The sequence below is a fragment of the Halichoerus grypus genome, chromosome 14 (assembly GCF_964656455.1).
Source record: "Halichoerus grypus chromosome 14, mHalGry1.hap1.1, whole genome shotgun sequence".
NCBI classification, from domain to species: domain Eukaryota; kingdom Metazoa; phylum Chordata; class Mammalia; order Carnivora; family Phocidae; genus Halichoerus; species Halichoerus grypus.
The window spans coordinates 32,612,959-32,632,074 of record NC_135725.1 but is presented as its reverse complement, the minus strand read 5'-3'; the positions used below and the strand labels follow the sequence as shown (position 1 = coordinate 32,632,074).

General features: G+C 37.8%; 1 protein-coding gene across 1 annotated transcript in view; it reads right to left on the bottom strand.

Annotated features, from left to right (window-relative positions):
• Window positions 1–8,970: 8,970 nt before the first annotated feature.
• Window positions 8,971–19,116, bottom strand: part of MLANA (melan-A) — a 30,712-nt gene continuing 20,566 nt past the window's right edge. Inside the window, exons 3-4 of the mRNA XM_036072179.2 lie at window positions 10,631–10,744; window positions 8,971–9,333 (exon numbers count right to left, since the gene is read on the bottom strand). Of these exons, the coding sequence (XP_035928072.1) occupies window positions 9,265–9,333; window positions 10,631–10,744 (183 nt within the window). The 3' untranslated portion in view covers window positions 8,971–9,264. The remainder of the gene's footprint in view (window positions 9,334–10,630; window positions 10,745–19,116) is intronic.

The window sequence follows — 19,116 nt, the reverse complement described above, 5'->3', positions numbered from 1 at the left end:
TTTCTTTGTTTGAATACCATTTTTAAAGTGCGTTCTCATTCCTTTGAAAGAATACATTGTATAAAATGAAGACAGCCCTTTACAAAAAGGAATTAAGGCTGGAAAATTTGAATTAATGGCTAGCACTTGTACAGGTTTTACAGTTTACAAACTTTACTTGACATATTTAATTTTCACAGTACTCTTGAAAGGTTAAGTGATGTTATCCAAGGTCACCCACCTAGTGGGTGGTAGACCTGAGCTGGTAATGGTAGACCTGATGCTTTAAATCCTTTTTCCATGATTGTACATTACTTCTGTTATAAAATTTTACTCTAGATTTCATTGTTTTAAGTTTTTTCTCTTATTTCACCACCAAATTCTCCATTGACCAAAATAAGTAATCTTCTTTCAGGCCAATGTATTTGGTCTGTGTTAATGCACCCCAGATATGTTTTATTAACTTTTAATTTTTAAATAATCTTAGATTGACAAGAAGTTGTGATTGTAGTATGAAGAGGTCCTATGTACCCTTTATCTAAGTTTCCCTCTATTTTTATACTGAGGTGTTTATTCATAGTTGACTGATTTTCCAAAATGATGAAACATGATTTTCCTTTTTTAATTTAGAATAACAAATGAATATGGACACCTTCAATTATTTATAAGTATTTTTTACTTTTGTTGTTATTGTTGTTTTCCCCCAATTACAGAGCAGTTACTTATATTCCGTTGTAAAGCAAACAGTTTTTATGGGTCAGCTTATTCTCAGGGTTTGACTTTGTGGTATTTCAGACCATGCCTCATTTTAAATAAAAGATAGATTTTATCATCACGATGAACATTGAGTAGTGTACAAAATTGCTAAAATCACTATATTGTGCACCTGAAACTAATAGAACACTGTATGTTAACTATACTGGAATTAGAATTAAAACAAAGTAAGGCACAACATGGGGAATACATACACACAATGTGTAATTGCTTAGTTATAAATAAATATTTAAAAAACAAAACACAAAGCAAGAAGATAGATTTTATACTTAAAAGTCAAAAAAGTAAAAAGATTTTATATTTATTGAATCTTTATATCCATTATCTTATTTGGGATGCTGATTGTATACTCATCCACATTACATTTATAATGATGTTGTTAAACCTCATCACATGGAGTCTGGGTTTGAAAATGTTCGGGAAGGGGGCGCCTGCGTGGCTCAGTTGTTAAGCATCTGCCTTCGGCTCAGGTCATGATCCCAGGGTCCTGGGATCGAGCCCCGCATCGGGCTCCCTGCTCTGCGGGAAGCCTGCTTCTCCCACTCCTACTCCCCCTGCTTGTGTTCCCTCTCTCGCTGTGTCTCTCTGTCAAATGAATAAATAAAATCTTTAAAAGAAAAAAGAAGATGTTCGGGAAGAATAGACCTAAAGACTTCCTTTGAAACACGTTGAAATTTATTAGTTATCAAAGTGGAGAGGGTAGTGAGGGTGTTCCTGGAAAGTTGCTAAAGGCTCTCAAAAACCTATAGTTAATGTTCTAAAACAGTATCTTTGCCAATCTATATGCTCTACTATGTAGTCACCCTCCCTCTTTCCCTGTCCATTTAGATAGACCTTGAATTTCAAGGGGATGTGGGTGATGTTTGGAAATTCATTGCATTGTGCATAGGTGGTGCTCCATAAATGAATGTATTTACATGCTCAACTTTTAAAGCAAAACAACCTGAAACTATTCATCTTTTGCCTGAAAAGAATTCTCTGAGCCATTTCCAGAAACTAATTTACTGAATTACTTATGGCTCAACTTTAATCCCAGTGAAGGACCTAAACTAATTATTAACCACTAATTGTTTTCTAACTCCTAAATCCAAAATCCTAATATGACCTTTGAAACTCTGTGTTCTGGTGAACCTTTTAGAATGAAGCCCCGGCCCCCACCCCCAGTCCTCTTAGGGCTTAAAAGGCTCTTCAGTCTATTCCTGCTTACCTCACCAGCTTCTTTCCAACTTAATCTTCCCTTGCCTATTGCACTCTAGTTTTCTTTCAGTTTCTAAAAAGTTCCATACAAATCAAGGTCTTCCTATATGTTCTCTTTGACTTAATGTTTCATTACAGATCTCATTACATATGACATAACTCCCTCTCCTTACCACACTCAGCATCGAGATACCACAGTCACTCATAGATTGAGGACGTAGATCAAGAAGAGCATAGTACTGTATTACTGTAACAAGATTATTTGTATGCAATTATTTAATGCCTGTCTTCCTTTTTAGAGAGATCTTGTCAGTTGTCTTCATCATTGTCCCCTCAGCAACTGGCACCCAATAGACATTAAATATATAGTTGTTGAATAAATCCGTGAGAAATCTAGATAGCTTCTTACATGATTTAAGGTCTGGTTTACTTTTTAAAAGTAATACTCCATTTTTTACTAGAAATTTGACTAAATTAATGGATTTATATAATCAAAAGCCAAATTCTTTTTCCTTTGCTTTCAGCTTGGTAGGTCATGTGGATTTCTGGGCCCTTGGCCAAAGAGTACAAAGTCAAATTCCTTAGTTCTTTGTATTCAGTGTTATCATTAAGTATTCTTTAACAGTTGTTTATAAAGGCATTCATGCAGAGGAAGAAAAGTCACTACAGTGCTACCTGAACAGCTTCATGGTCTTGGCATAGTATGTTTCTACACATAATATAGAATTAGGACATTTGGATGTCAACTCATTTTAAATGCTAAGTTAAAACATGCTAAAGTAACATCTCTTTCTGTTATGTTAGCTCTTTCCTCTCATTTCCTATATGGTTTTTCCTGAAAAAAAAAAATCAATTCTCCTTTGTAGTAGTAAAAAAAAATTATATATAAAATACTAAGTGTCTCTTTAGATCCCTGTTTCCATTTCAAGCCTCCAATTTTTTGGTGCATTTAATAATTAATTGACATCAGTAATTTTATAATTAAAGCAGTGATGGCTAAAGCAGTACACGAAGATAAATGAAAACATTTACTTGACCCAGTATATCACATTGACTTAGTGAATTAAGAAATCTTTAATATTAAAAGCTTGAGAATGTAGCAAATTCTGAAAATGATCTAAGAAATTTGATGGAGTTATCCAAAATTACACTGTAGTATACAATTTACTGTAAGTCATTCCCAAAGTTGTTTTGCTGTCACCTGAGCCTGAAGCCTCGTTGCTATAATGCTGTCATCTGTCCCAGGTATTTTTACTAATTTATTCAACAAGCATTTATTATGCGTGCCGTGGTGCTGGGCTTGTTAACGCAAATTTATTGACAAAGCTGAAGGGCATGGCATAGTCCAGGTTCTTATAGTTTAACTTGGGAACAAAGTCTGAGTGTAAGAAAATTTTGTAGTTGAGTAATATATGAAAAAGTACTAAAGAATCAAATGTATGTTTTTATGTGTGTAATCCTCAATATCATTCTTTTTTTTCCTCAGTATCATTCTTAATTATCAATGTAAATGGAAAACATTGTCAATATAAGTTTCAAATTCAAAGAGGTGTAAATTCATTCTACACATCTGTTGAGAACCATGTAATAGAGAAGATGTAGGAACAACATAGATGAATAAGATCCCATCCCTGTCCTCAACACAAAACACAATAAAAGAAAATAACAATAAGTTAAAAGTAAAGGTCAGAGGAATAAAGAACTCTTAGGAATTTAGCAGTGAGGTGATAGAGGTTTCATATAAAAGGTGGCATTTGTGCTGGGACTAAAAGTATATTTAGAATTGGGCTTGCAAGGACTCAGTCTTAGAAAAGCACAAGGAAGTTAACAATACTGTATTGCATGTTTGAAAGTTGCTAAGAGTAGATCTTAAAAGTTCTCATCATAAGAAGAAAATTGTAGGGACGGTTAAGTGGCTGAGTCGGTTAAGTGTCTGCCTTCGACTCAGGTCATGATCTCAGGGTCCTGGGATCAAGCCCTGCATCAGGCTCCTTGCTCAGCAGGGAGCCTGCTTCTCCCTCTGCCTGCTTGCTCCCCCTGCTTGTGCTCTCTCTCTCTCTCTCTGACAAATAAAATCTTAAAAAAAAAAAAAAATTGTAACTGTGTGGGGACGGACGTTAACTAGACTTAATGTGGTGATAGTTCTACAACATATATATAAATCATGTAAACATTGGGGATCCTGCTGCCTCTATAAAGGCTCACTGCAAAACAAACGCTGAACGCTATTTTTGCTTTTCTCCATTTTTTTTTTTTTAAGATTTTGTTTATTTGACAGAGCACAAAGCAGGTGGAACAGCAGGCAGAGGGAGAAGCAGTCTCCCTGCTGAGCAGAGAGCCTGACGCGGAGCTCGATCCCAGGACCCTGGGATCATGTCCTGGGATCATGACCTGAGCTGAAGGCAGATGCTTAACCGACTGAACCACCCAGGAGCCCCTTTTCTCCATTTATTGTAAAAGCGAAAAACCTCTTTAGATTTCTTCCGGTTAGCAAAAACAGGTACTAATGGAGATCTTTTGTAAAAGTGAACTAGCATAATGCAAACTTTTGAAAATTTGGGCTAAATCTAATACAATATTACATGTCAATTATACCTCAATTTTAAAGAAAAGCACAAGGAGCATTTAGGGAACAGAGCAATTGAATGGAGTATTATTGGTTAAGAGGGCCAAAGGGGAATAACTAAAAAATAGGTGAGTAGGGTGATAAAGGACTGAAAAATATTCTGAAAGTAATTGGGATGCTACAGAAGCTTTCAAAGCAAGGGTATTAACATAAGATAGAGATCAATTAAATTACCTTGCAGTATTGCTATGAAGATTAGATGTGATAATTTATGTAATTTATGTAATACACAAAGCCTGCCACAAAGTAAATGTTTAATAAATAGTAGCTGCTATCATTTACTTGACTAGAGACAAGCCAATTAGGAAGTTACTAGGTGGGTCAAGAAGGTAGTGTGAAGGGGCGCCTGGGTGGCTCAGTCGTTAAGCGTCTGCCTTCGGCTCAGGTCACGATCCCAGGGTCCTGGGATCAAGCCCCACATCGGGCTCCCTGCTCCCCGGGAAGCCTGCTTCTCCCTCTCCCACTTCCCCTGCTTGTATTCCCTCTCTCGCTCGCTCTCTGTCAAATAAATGAATAAAATCTTAAAAAAAAAAAGTAGTGTGAAGACCTCTTATCTGGCAGTGATGGTAGCAACAGAGAAGTGAGAAAAAGAGATAAAAACTATAGGTTTAACCCAATTTTCAAAAGTTTGCATTATGCTAGTTCACTTTTACAAAATATCTCCATTAGCACCTGTTTTTGCTAACCAAAAGAAATCCAAAGAGGTTTTTTGGCTTTTACAAAAAATGGAGAGAAGCAAAAATAGCGGTCAGTGTTTGTTTTGCAGTGAGCCTTTATAGAGGCAGCAGGCACCCCAAGCAGTGAGGCACCACCAAGCTCCTTCCCTGGGAACTGTGCTCAGTGTCTCAGCATCAAGTTGCCATAGCTTTGACCTGTGTCTGTGAGCATCTGTGCTTTATCTCAATTTGCTTTGTATCTGTTAGCAAGATGTGTCCTAAGGTATCACAATAGCCTAAGAGGTTATTTTTGGGGTCTGGGACTACTAAAAAACTTTTCCATATACATTAATGGTAATTGTCTCCACTTTACACCATGTCGGCTTACAAGTTTTCATAAGAACACTCTACTTTCAGATAGTGGAAGAAACCTGTATTTAGATTGAGAAGTATAGAGGAAGGGTTTGTTTGTTGTTACTGTTTAAGGGAAAGACTTTGCATAAAACAAAAAAACGTTTTAGCAGCGAAGAATATCATCAACAAAATATTATCTGCCCTAAATTAATCTATGAATCTAGTGCTAAACTAATAAAAAGACTAATAGGTTTAATTGGAGGGTGGCGTTTGGTTTGGTTTGGGGTTTTGTTTTCGGTGGGTTTCTTGTTTTATATTGTTTTTTAAACCAAAATTCATTGAGATAAATATTGTTATTTTTATAGATTTCTTCCAACAGTTAGTTCATAGCATATATAAATGGTGTTTATTGATTAAATGTTTTTCCGTGATCATGTAAAAATTCAATTATGGCTTAAGAGTAGACCATTTAGTTCAATCTATATACAATACTTATTTGGATCTAATTCTAGAGGATCAAATGAAATGATCTAATCTCCAGAAGAATTTTATTAAAACCATCTAGATTGGCAAAACACTATCTTAGGAATTATTCTAGAAAAACTTCTATTTGAGCATATATAACATCAATTAAGTAAAAACAGTTAAACTAGAAAGAAATTGTTCTAAATTACTTTTAAAGAGAAAAGACAGATGTCCTGCTGTGGATGTCCTATGAACCTGAATCAAACCTGTGGCGACCCAGACACCTGATGGATGATCCCGGGGGTCTCCTGATACTCTCTAGCCGCTGCCCAGGAGTTCATTTGGAACAGTGGAGGCCACTTGGGAAGAGCTGGAATTTACACTTCTTGAGCCAAATTTTGTTTGTTGTGATTATTTTTCTGGCAAGCTTTCTCTCAGCCAAGCTGCTCTTTTCTCATGGGAGACAATCCAGCTTTGATAAAAGGAAGTGTTTCTTTCTCTTTCTCAAGACCATCTCCCTGTAGGAGTCACCTGTTGTATATGGCTTCATATACTTTGGGAAGTTTCTTCCAGATTTCTAAGCAGTAAATTCTCTCCTTAATGGATTTTCTGCAGATATGCGTTACATGTTCTTGCAGTTCAGCATTATTTGAAGTTGTAACTGAAGTTTTTTAATTTGAATTTCAAGCAGTATTTTTACTGTGAAGATTTCTGTTCATTTTGGAGACCCCTCATTTGAATTAAAAGTGATTGATTCATTTATTTTCCTTCACTTTTTAAGTTGTCTTCAAGCCTTATTAAGAAAAAATTAACAGCATCAGTGTATTTCTTCAAATTGACTTCTAATTGGCAGTCCAGGGATTCTCAGTTTTCTGATTTTCTCTTTGTCTAATTCCAAGTTGCCATCATCCACATAATCTTCTCTAAAGAGAGCAAGCAAACTTGTCTTCAGTGTGGTTTTAGAGATTTTAACAGGCTCTTTTTATAATTTAAAGCCTCTTTCATTTGTGTTTTCAAATTGTCAAGCATTGTTTTCTGTTCCTTCATTCCCCACACATTTCTTCCATTGCACAGCTTCTTAGAATAACAGTTTTAGGCTTTCTTAAAATTGAGTGTTTTTATCCAAACCAATCATGAGGGATGTTCTGAGGGATGTTCTTCTGAGATGCTCTTAAGATGTTTTGGCATCAGTCACTTGAAATTGAGGGGATTTGGCTGCATCTTCAAGTGACTGTGTCTGTCTTTAAAGTCAAGCCATGAAAATGAAAGTTTAGGGGACTCACTTCTGGTTTTTTTTCTCAAGTGATGGGTGGACCAGTCCAGATATTTATAAGTGCTACAAAATTCAGTGTTTATGATTTCAGAGGACTGGTCTTCACTGGAGGTGACTTGAGGGCTTCATTGGTTTGTGTAATCAGTCATCTCTTCACCTACTTTAACCCCAGGCAGAAAATCTTTGGGATGGATCTTCTTTTTTCTTTTTCTCCTTAAAGTATGTCTGCTCAGTTAACTGTAAAAAAAAAAAAAAAAAAAAAAAAAAATCAAGGAGGCAGTACAGAATTTCCTGTGGAAACACATAGAGACTTGGGCCTTGTCTCAAACATCAGACAACACTATCCGAAGGCTAGTGCAGAGCAGGAGGAGGAGGGAAGGCCAGGCTCTATAAAACAAAACTCTCTAACTTTGCTCTGCTTACTGCACAAATAGAGAGTGTATAAGTGATATTATTTGTCCAGTACATTTGGTCAAGGAGAAAATGCTAACTGCAGCCACTCAGGCGACCCAAGGTGTGGAGGATTGAGGCTTAGACTAGGACTTGTGATGAGGAAAGGAGCTGGTCAAATTCTGTTGAAGTTTACTTTAGAATTCATTTATTAGTTGAAAAGGGAGAGGGCTTGTTTTAAGTGATAAGACTGGACAGAATAAGGAACCGTAGGGAGGTATTTCAGTATTTCAGTGACTTTTTTCAATGTGTATAAGTCTGTTTATTCAGTGTTTTTCCTCTTCAGTGCAATCTTGTCTTGGGTAGAAAATGAAGCAGTTATGCTACACTGGTGTTTCTGATGAAACAAGATGATTTTAGGTGGTTTACTGACTCAGCATTAAATAACACTGAGTCACATAGCAAGAAAGTAATTTCTTTCTCTTGCAAGAAAGCTCTTTGTTTCTTGCTAATTTCCCTCTTAAATAAAAAAAGCAGGTCTCAGCCTTCTGTGATCATCAGTATCCTTCTAGGTCTGAATAAAAATACTTTTATTATCTTCTTTTTTATGGTTATCTTCTACTTATGGAAGATGATCCTGATTTTCCATTTAGGGTGGTGATAATTTAAGCCAAAAAAAATTTTTAAATGAGTTGACTGAAAGAATAAATAATAAATAATAGTATAGGTGATATGTAATTGTCAACAAAAAAATTTTAATGTTGTAATGCGCCATTCCACCATTCCACACCATTCTAGAATCTTTGATCCTTTATGATTACTTCTATATGTTTTTTTGAGAGGGCTTTGGCAGCCCAAAGAAGCTAAATTGCCATTGGAACATTTTAGGCAAGACATCAACCAAACTACCTTACACCACCTGGTTTAACAAAAGCATTTTGTCATTAATTGTGATAGCATTGAGTCTTGAAGTGAAATGTAATTAAAACTGTGTTATATGTATTACTCAAGATATAGGATCTCTGCAATGTGTTATTTTAGCATCATGAAATTTTAGAACACAGACATTACTGACACTTTCCTAATCAGATGAATCTGACTATAATTTGGTAAGTCAATCAGCTCTTTGTCTTAAACCTATAAAGGTATCCTTTGTGAGCACTTCATGGCACAGACTCATCTGCAACAATTCTGTTAAGAGTTCATGTTGGTCAAAAGGTTGCTTCTTCAAAAATCAGAATAGTAGTTTGTTAGGTATTAGCCAAATCTCAACTAAAAAGAAATTGAATGGTCCCAGAACACACACTTGAACTCTGTCTCAGAAAATAACACCATAAATTTATTAGAATTACTACTAGCACAAATAGTATCAGGCATTACAATGTTTATTGACAAAGTTTTTTCCATTTTAAGATTTCTCATCATTCCCTCAATTAGTATTGCCAGGTGATGTACACTGTTTCTACAGTATTCTGAAGCAGAACATTAGATGTCCATATTAAATTCCAGCAAAAGTGTAAAGGAAATCATTTCATCATCTCTCAGCATTCTCACGGTGAATAAGGTGGTGGTGACTGTTCTACAGAGAGTTTCTCATAGGCAGGTGGAGCACTGGGAACCTGTGAGAATGAGAAAGGGAGAGTATGGGCTTGACAACAGTGCATAGGTTTCTGGGAGAGAGGTAAAGTTAGTGGTCAGCATCATATTTATACTACTTCTCTGGACTGAAACTTGTAAGTGCCCACATTTAATTCCCACCCAACAAGATAATCATTGTTAAATTTCACAAGTGTGTATGTTGAAACATTGGGGGGAGGGGAGGAGTAGAGAAAAATAGAGCTAACAGCCTTCCCCAAATCTCAAAAACTTATTTATACCTTCATTATCCTTGTCAGTAGAAGTCCCAAGCCCTAACTGGTGAATTCTTGAATGCTGTTTAAAGTCACTAATATACATTACATTGATACCACATAGATAGATCCTTGCAGTTGTGTCTAAAGACCAGTGCTATTGTCAATACAGCACAAATGTGTTAGGCCTTCATTTAATGCTCACAACAATTCTAGGAGTATTTGCATTGTTTTCATGTTATAGGTTGGAAAACTGAGTTACAGGGAAGTCAAGTTACTTGTCCAAGGTCATAAACTTCTCAGTAATTTGGCTCCAGAGTCTGTTCTTTAAACCATTATGATATACTGCATCTGTACCAATGCCAGCCAGTAGAAATAGAGTATAACACATACGTGGTTTTAAAGTTTCTAGTAGGTGCATTACAAAAATAAAAAGAAACAGGTAAAATTAATCTTCATAGTATAGTTTATTTAATCCCACATATCAAAATATTATCATTTCAACATGTAATTGATATAAAAATCATTAATGAATTATTTATATTCTTTTCCTCATACCAAATCTTTGAAATCTGGTATGTATTAGAACATTTTAATTCAAATTACTATGTGCTCAATAGCCACATGTGGCCAGCAGCTACCCTGTTGGACTGAACAGCTTATACAATTAATCACAGATGCTTTTTTTCCCTCCCTTATATATATCTACATTCAGAAAAAGGCAAATATACTAAAGACATAAGACAAAAGTATTCTATCCAGAATCAAGTTCCTCCTTTGGATCTTACATGTAGGGATTTCATCATTGATCCTGGAAAATCTGGGTATGAGAGGACACAATTTAAGAAAATCTCTGTGCGACCCTGTTTTTTTATCTTTGTTATTGTTTATTTTTTTATTATAAAATATACATAACAAAATTTACCATTTTAACCATTTTTAAATGTACAGTTTAGTAGCATCAAGTATTTTCACATTGCTCTTGCTCTTTAAATTGGAGTAATTTTATTCCTTTGAGTTAAAAGCAGCCGTATAATAAACACCAAAATGCAGGATCTCAACCTACCACAGGTTCACAGTTATTCTCTTGAAAAGGGAATTTGCTGTCCTGGTGACCAAACCCCTCAAATGGACATCTTCCTGTTAAGGTACTTTGAGTGCCAGCATGAATATTTTTGTCCTGAAATGTGAATGCATGAAGGTCAGTGGGTGAGAAAAAAAGAATTCAGTTCAGTAAGAAAAGAGAAGAAAGCTGAAGTTATTTTTAAGAATAGGTTTTAATCTTGGTTCTGCCATTTACCTGCAATGTGTCCTCAGGCTAGTCACTTTACCTCTCTGAATCCTATCTGTAATAATGAAGATAATACCACCTACCTTTCAAGAGTTGTAGGAATTAAAACTAAAGATAAAGCACTTAGTACAGTGCCTGACACCCATTAGTTAGTCAATGAATATTTCTGAAGGGAAGGAGAAAAAGAATTAATCTGAACAATGAACCTCAGAGAATGATCTTTTTAAAAGATTTTGTTATCTCTGAGAGAGAGTGCATGAAGGGGGTTACGGGCAGAGGGAGAGGGAGAAGCAGACTCCTTGCTGAGCAGGGAGCCTGATGCAGGGCCTGACCCCAGGACCCTGAGATCATGACCTGAGCCAAAGGCAGATGCGTAACTGACTGAGCTACAAAGGTGCCCCAGAACCTCAGAGAATGATTGCAAGTGGAGGTGATCAAATTAGTGAGGTATCTTAGGGCAAGCATAGGAGAAACTTGGCAGCAGGGACACACTGCCTATTTCTGCCTTTTCCATAATGACAGCAAAATATTTAAACACTACAAATGCATATGTTGTGGTAGAAATGTTGTGGTTGTAGCCTGAGCTTCCAAGTCAAGTTGCAACATGATAAGTCAATCCAAGGCTAAGTTATGCACCCTGAGTTATTGTGGGGAGGGGTGGGTGAAAGCTTAGTTTGGTGCTTTGCATAGGTTTAGGGGTGATATTCTCCATCCCTAGAATAGAATGACAACAGATTGTACAGGACAGAGACACATACCCTAGTGGGGACTTCAGGAGTTGTCCACCATGGTGAGGTTGAGTATTTCATCACTGACATAGTTTAAAATTGCTGGCACATTGTGATAATAAAAAGACAAACTTTTAGTTTCTTTTATTATTATTGTTAAATTCTCCATAGTGGTGGTTCTCAAACTTTAGCATGCATCAGTATCACCTGAGGGCTTGTTAAACACAGATTGCTGGGCCCACATCCAGAATTTCTGACACAATAGATCTAGGGTGAGGCCCCTAATTTGCATTTCTAACAAGTTCCCAGGTGATACTGTCAAAACTGCTGATCCAGGGCCACATGGAGAACCACTGCTCTGCACACAAAGCACCGCCTGCATCTGGGTGACCCAGCTATACTCGGATCCTTAGAAGGACTGGGCAGATAATGCATAGGGGTCAGAGGGGCCAAGTAGGGGCCATAGAAAAGGAGGCAGTATATCTCATCTAAAGGGACAACCACTGTAAATTTGCCAGTTTTTCCAGAACTTTCGATTTTTTAAAAAAGAAACTAGAAATCAAGATTTTCATGTAAAATGTTACTTTTACACCTAATTGTACCTAGGTTGACATCTAATTCAATTTTTAAAAAAATACAGACCTAAACATACCATTGAGCCAAATCCAGCCAGTAGGGCATTAGCAGCACACACTCTGTGGTACCAGCTGAGAGGAGCTGGAACAGGGAGGCTGTGCAGATGCTGAGCAGCTCTTCAGCCTTTTCTGCAGATTGTGACTGATCATTGGGGTCTACTAGGTTGGAAGAGGGCATCAAGGTAGGTTTCTCAGGGAGAAGTGTTTGGAACATCAATGAGGTGAAGCCAGACATGGATTGCGCCTGATAACTACACAGTCTGCAGACTGTAAAGAAGTGGTTTTCCTTAACTCTAGTCTGAAATTATTATTGATGCTACCCCCCTGGAAGAATATATGCACAAGGGCCCTAATCTTGATGTAAGGATGCAGGAAGTTTCTGCATCTCTCCTCAACTCCCAGCAATATGCTGCAGGTAAGGAATTTAATGCATTTTCTCCCTTTACCTCAATTATCACTTTTACTCTTTTTCTTATTTATAAATTTCTCACCTGCCATAGGATAGGAGCATGATCTACTCCCCCAGCTCACTGCCAGTTCTCTGCATTTGCATTCAAACTTCAGCATGCATTTTAAAAGGCAGCTTCCTGGGTCTCACCTTGAGAGAGGGTCCCAGAATCTGCATTTTAGCAAGAGCTCCAGGAGATTTGAGTACAGGGGCTCCCGACCATGCATTGAGAAACACAACATATGAGAAATGAGTATAAACTGAGCTGTCAGCAGGGAATTCAAAATTCTTCTCCAAGAATCAAAAAGCATTATGTCCTAAACTTCCAAGTGAAAGGATAAAGTTGGTAAACACAAAAACAACTTTAATCCCCTTACAAATCATCTTCCTGCTGAAACAAGTTGCCTCAAAAAGCAGTCTTTCCATTCAAAAGATGTTTTTCAGGGCTAAAGAGAATTGTGTCAGTGGAAACACTTTAAGAAATCTTAATTCCAACCAACTTTGCTACCATTCAATGACCAATGAAAGTGGGTGAGTAAATTTTTCAAAGCTTAAAACAGGTTGCTAAAGGTGGACTAACTCAGGTATCTGAAGCTTGCATTTATTGTCACATATCCTTTGGCTTACTAGTATTATTTTTTTAAGTAGGCTCCATACCCAGTGTAGAGCCCAATGTAGGGCTTGAACTCCTGACCCTGAGATCAAGAACTGAGCTGAGGTCAAAAGTCAGACACTGAACCAGCTGAGCCACCCAGGCACCCCTATGTCCTTCGGTTTTGAAATCAGAAGAATCCTCCTCATTGGGTGTGGAGCCTAATAAATAAATAAATAAATAAATAAATAAATAAATAAATAAATAAATAAAACAAAACAAAATGAAAAAAAAAATCTCCAAAGAGAGGCAGGGAGGTAATTAAGCAATTAAATGCAGTATTTAGTGCGCTATTGTACACAATTTTGCATAAATTTCTTAGACTACTGATTCTCAACCCAGCTTTTCAGGACATGTGAAAGTCTCAAAACAAAATTTTAATATTAATTTAAAAATAAATGACAGCATTTTTAGACGCTATGGGAACCAGAGAATTTAAACACAGCTCCATCTCGAGGGGGTGGAGCAAGATGGCGGAGGAGTAGGAGACCTGGATTTTGTCTGGTCCCAGGAATTCAGCTGGATAGGGATCAAACCATTCTGAACATCTACGAACTCAACAGGAGATCGAAGAAAAGAATAGCAGCAACTCTGAACAGAAAAGCGACCACTTTCTGGAAGGTAGGACGTGCGGAGAAGTGAATCCGAGGTGATATTCAGGAGGATAGATGGCAGGGGAGGGGCCTCTGTCGGCCACTTCTGGCAAGTGCTGGAGCCACGGAGCACAAAATCGGAACTTTTAGAAGTCGGCTCCGCTGAGGGATGACGCTCCAGGGGCTAAGCAGGGGGGTGGAACCCTCGCGGGACAGTGTGGTCTCAGGGCCCTCAGGGTCACAGAAAGACCGGGGGTGCCTGAGTGCGGCAGAGGTCCCAGGTATCAAAGCAGGGAAGCCGGCTGCAGAGAGGGAGCAGAGGAGCGGGCTCTCAGCTCCGGGTTGCCATAAACCGTGATCTGTGGCACAGTCGGGCCACTGCTCCTCCAGCAGGGACCCAACAAGCGGCAGATCCGGGGAGACTCCCCTTCCTCCTCCGGGAGGAGCGCGCGGGAGCACACTGCAGGGATCTGCTGGGTTTGGAGACTCCACACGGGGTCGTGTGCCAGAGATAGAAACACTCGGTCACAGGCCAGGGGAGCACAGAGTGCGGCAGAGACTGGGGAGACAGGAGTGATTGACTGCTTTTCTCTGGGGGCTCACTGAGGAGCGGCCCCTGAGTTCTCGGCTCCTCTGGGGCAGAGATTGGGAGGCCGCCATTTTCACTCTCGTCCGCGAAAGCTGAATGGAAAGCTTGCAGGGAACAAAAGCTCCAGAGAGCAAACCCCAGCAGATTACTTAGCCAGGACTGGCAAGGGCGGGGCCATTCCGCCTCCAGCAAAGACATTTGGGAACCACGGCAACAGGCCCCTCCCCAGAAGATCAGCAAGAACAGCCAACCAAGACCAAGTTTACCGATCAATGAGAACGGCAAAACTCCAGCACTAGGGGAATACTGCACATAGAATCCATGGCTTTTTTACCATGATTCTTTAGTCTTTCAAAGTGAATTTTTTTTCTTTAACTCTTCTTTTTTAATTTTTCTTTTTCCCTTTTTCAACCAGCATCTTATCAATCCCTTTTAAAAACATTTTTATTTTTCGTTTTTAGAGTCATATTCTATCCCTTCAGAGTAGTTACCCTTATTTTTGGCATATATATATAAGTTGTTGTCTCTTTAAAATTTTGAGATACTTTCTTCCAACAGATCAAAATATACCCTAAATCTCTAGTGTATGGCTTTGTTCTAGTCTCCTGTCTGATCACATTCTCTCCCTTTTTTTTCTTTTTTCGTTTTTTTTTTAAATCCTCTTCTTTCTTTTTTCAAACAACTTTTTATCTTGTCAATTCCTCTTATAAAATTTTTTATACTTTTCATCTTAACAGTCATACTCCATCCCGTCATCGAATCAACACATTTTTGTACATATATAAGTTTTTCTTTCTTTAAAATTTTGGGAGGCACTTTCTTCTAACAGACCAAAATACACCCCAAATCTAGTGTGGCACTGATCTATAAACCAGCCTGATCATATTTGATCACATTCTGGGTTTTTTTTGGTTTTGTTCTGTTTTTGTTTTTATCCTTTTCTTTTTCTTTTTTTTTTTCTTTTTCTTTCTTCTTTCTTTCCCTTTCTTTTACCCTGGCTTCAGGTCTTTTCTGATTTGTGTAGAGTATATTTTCTGGGGATGTTGTTACCTGTTAGCATTTTGTTCTCTCATTCATCTATTCTCCTCTGGACAAAATGACAAGACGAAAAAATTACCTCAACAAAAACAACAAGAGGTAATATTGACTGCCAGGGACCTATTCAATACGGACATTAGTACAATGTCGGATCTAGAGTTCAGAACATGATTTTAAAGATACTAGCTGGGCTTGCAAAAACCATGGAACTTATTAGAGAAACCCTTTCTGGAGAAATAAAAGAACTAAAATCTAACCAAGTCGAAATCAAAAAGGCTATTAATGAGGTACAATCAAAAATGGGGGCGCTAACTGCTAGGATAAATGAGGCAGAAGAAAGAATCAGTGAGATAGAAGACCAAATGATGGAAAATAAAGAAGCTGAGAAAAAGAGAGATAAACAACTACTGGATCACGAGGGCAGATTTCGAGAGATAAGCGATACCATAAGATGAAAAAACATTAGAATAATTGGGATCCCAGAAGAAGAAGAAAGAGAGAGAGGGGCAGAAGGTATATTGGAGCCAATTGTAGCAGAGAACTTCCCTAATTTGGGGAAGGAAACAGGCATCAAAATCCAGGAAGCACAGAGAACCCCTCTCAAAATCAATAAAAATAGGTCAACACCCCAACATCTAATAGTAAAACTTACGAGTCTCAGAGACAAAGAGAAAACCTGAAAGCAGCTCAGGACAAGAGGTCTGTAACCTACAATGGTAGAAATATTAGCTTGGCAAAGACCTATCCACAGAGTCCTGGCAGGCCAGAAAGGACTGGCATGATATATTCAGAGCACTAAACGAGAAAAATATGCAGCCAAGAATACTATATACAGCTAGGCTGTCATTGAAAATAGGAGAGATAAAAAGCTTCCAGGACAAACAAAAACTAAAGGAATTTGCAAACACAAAACCAGCCCTACAAGAAATACTGAAAGGGGTCCCCTAAACAAAGTGAGAGCCTAAAAGCAACATAGACCAGAAAGGAACACAGACAATATACAGTAACAGTCACCTTACAGGCAATACAATGGCACTAAATTCCTGTCTTTCAGTAATTACCCTGAATATAAATGGGCTAAATGCCCCAATCAAAAGACACAGGCTATCAGATTGGATTGAAAAACAAGACCCATCGATATGCTGTCTGCAAGAGACTCATTTCAGACCCAAAGACACCCCCAGATTGAAAGTGAGGGGGTGGAAAACCATTTACCATGCTAATAGACACCAAAATAAAGCTGGGGCGGCAATCCTTATATCAGACAAATTAGATTTTAAACCAAAGACTGTAATAAGAGATGACGAAGGACACTATATCCTACTTAAAGGGTCTATCCAACAAGAAGATCTAACAATTGTAAATATCTATGCCCCTAACATGGGAGCAGCCAATTATATAATGCAATTAATAACAAAGGCAAAGAAACACATTGACAACAATACAATAATAGTGGGGGACTTTAACACCCCCCTCACTGAAATGGACAGATCATCTAAGCAAAAGATCAACAAGGAAATAAAAACTTTAAATGACACACTGGACCAAATGGACTTCACAGACATATTCAGAACATTCCATCCCAGAGCAACGGAATACACATTCTTCTCTAGTGCCCATGGAACATTCTCCAGAATCGATCACATCCTAGATCACAAATCAGATCTCAACTGGTACCAAAAGATTGGGATCATTCCCTGCACATTTTCAGATCACAGTGCTTTGAAACTAGAACTCAATCACAAGAGGAAAGTCGGAAAGCACTCAAATACATGGAGGCTAAAGAGCATCCTACTAAAGAATGAATGGGTCAACCAGGAAATTAAAGAAGAATTAAAAAATTCATGGAAACCAATGAAAATGAAAACACAACTGTTCAAAATCCTTGGGATGCAGCAAAGGCAGTCCTAAGAAGAAAGTATATAGCAATACAAGCCTTTCTCAAGAAACAAGAAAGGTCTCAGATACACAACCTAACCCTACACCTAAAGGAGCTAGAGAAACAACAGCAAATAAAGCCTAAACCCAGCAGGAGAAGAGAAATAATAAAGATCAGAGCAGAAATCAATCAAATAGAAACCAAAAGAACAGTAGAACAGATCAATGAGACTAGGAGCTGGTTCTTTGAAAGAATTAACAAGATTGATAAACCCCTGGCCAGACTTATCAAAAAGAGAAATGACCCAAATCAACAAAATCATGAATGAAAGAGGAGAGATCACAACCAACAACAAAGAAATACAAACAATTATAAGAACATATTATGAGCAACTCTATGCCAGCAAATTAGATAACCTGGAAGAAATGGATGCATTCCTAGAGATGTATCAACTACCAAAACTGAACCAGGAAGAAATAGAAAATCTGAAAAGACCTATAACCACTAAGGAAATTGAAGCAGTCATCAAAAATCTCCTAACAAACAAAAGCCCAGGGCCAGATGGCTTCCCAGGGGAATTCTACCAAACATTTAAAGAAGAATTAATACCTATTCCTCTGAAACTGTTCCAAAAAATAGAAATGGAAGGAAAACTTCCAAACTCGTTTTACGAGGCCACCATTACCTTGATCCCAAAACCAGACAAAGACCCCATCAAAAAGGAGAATTACAGACCAATACCCTTGATGAACATGGATGCAAAAATTCTCCCCAAAATACTAGCCAATAGGATCCAAGAGTACATTAAAAGGATTATTCACCACATCCAAGTGGGATTTAGCCCTGGGCTGCAAGTTTGGTTCAACATCCCCAAATCAATCAAGGTGATAATACATTAACAAAAGAAAGAACAAGAATAATATGGTCCTCTCAATAGATGCAGAAAAAGCATTTGACAAAGTACAGAATCCTTTCTTGATCAAAACTCTTCAGAGTATAGGGATAGAGGGTACCTACCTCAATATCATAAAAGCCATCTATTAAAAACCTACAGTGAATATTCTCAATGGGGAAAAACTGAGAGCTTTCCCTCTAAGGTCAGGAACGCGGCAGGGATGTCCACTCTCACCACTGCTATTTAACATAATATTAGACGTCCTAGCCACAGCAATCAGACAACAAAAAGAAATAGAAGTTGACATCCAAATTGACAAAGAAGTCAAACTCTCACTGTTTGCAGATGATATGATACTTTATGTGGAAAACCCAAAAGACTCCACCCCAAAACTGCTAGACCTCATACAGGAATTCAGTAAAGTGGCAGGATATAAAATCAATGCACAGAAATCAGTGGCATTCCTATACACCAACAACAAGACAGAAGAATGAGAAATTAAGCAGACGGTCCCATTTACAATTGCACCCCAAACCATAAGATACCTAGGAATAAATCTAACCAAAGAGGCAAAGGATCTGTACTCAGAAAACTATAAAATACTCATGAAAGAAATTGAGGAAGACACAAAGAAATGGAAAAACGTTCCATGCTCATGGATTGGAAGAACAAATATTGTGAAGATGTCAATGCTACCTAGTGCAACCTACACATTCAATGCAATCCCCATGAAAATACCATCAACTTTTTTCAAAGAAATGGAACAAATAATCCTAAAATTTGTATGGAACCAGAAAAGACCCC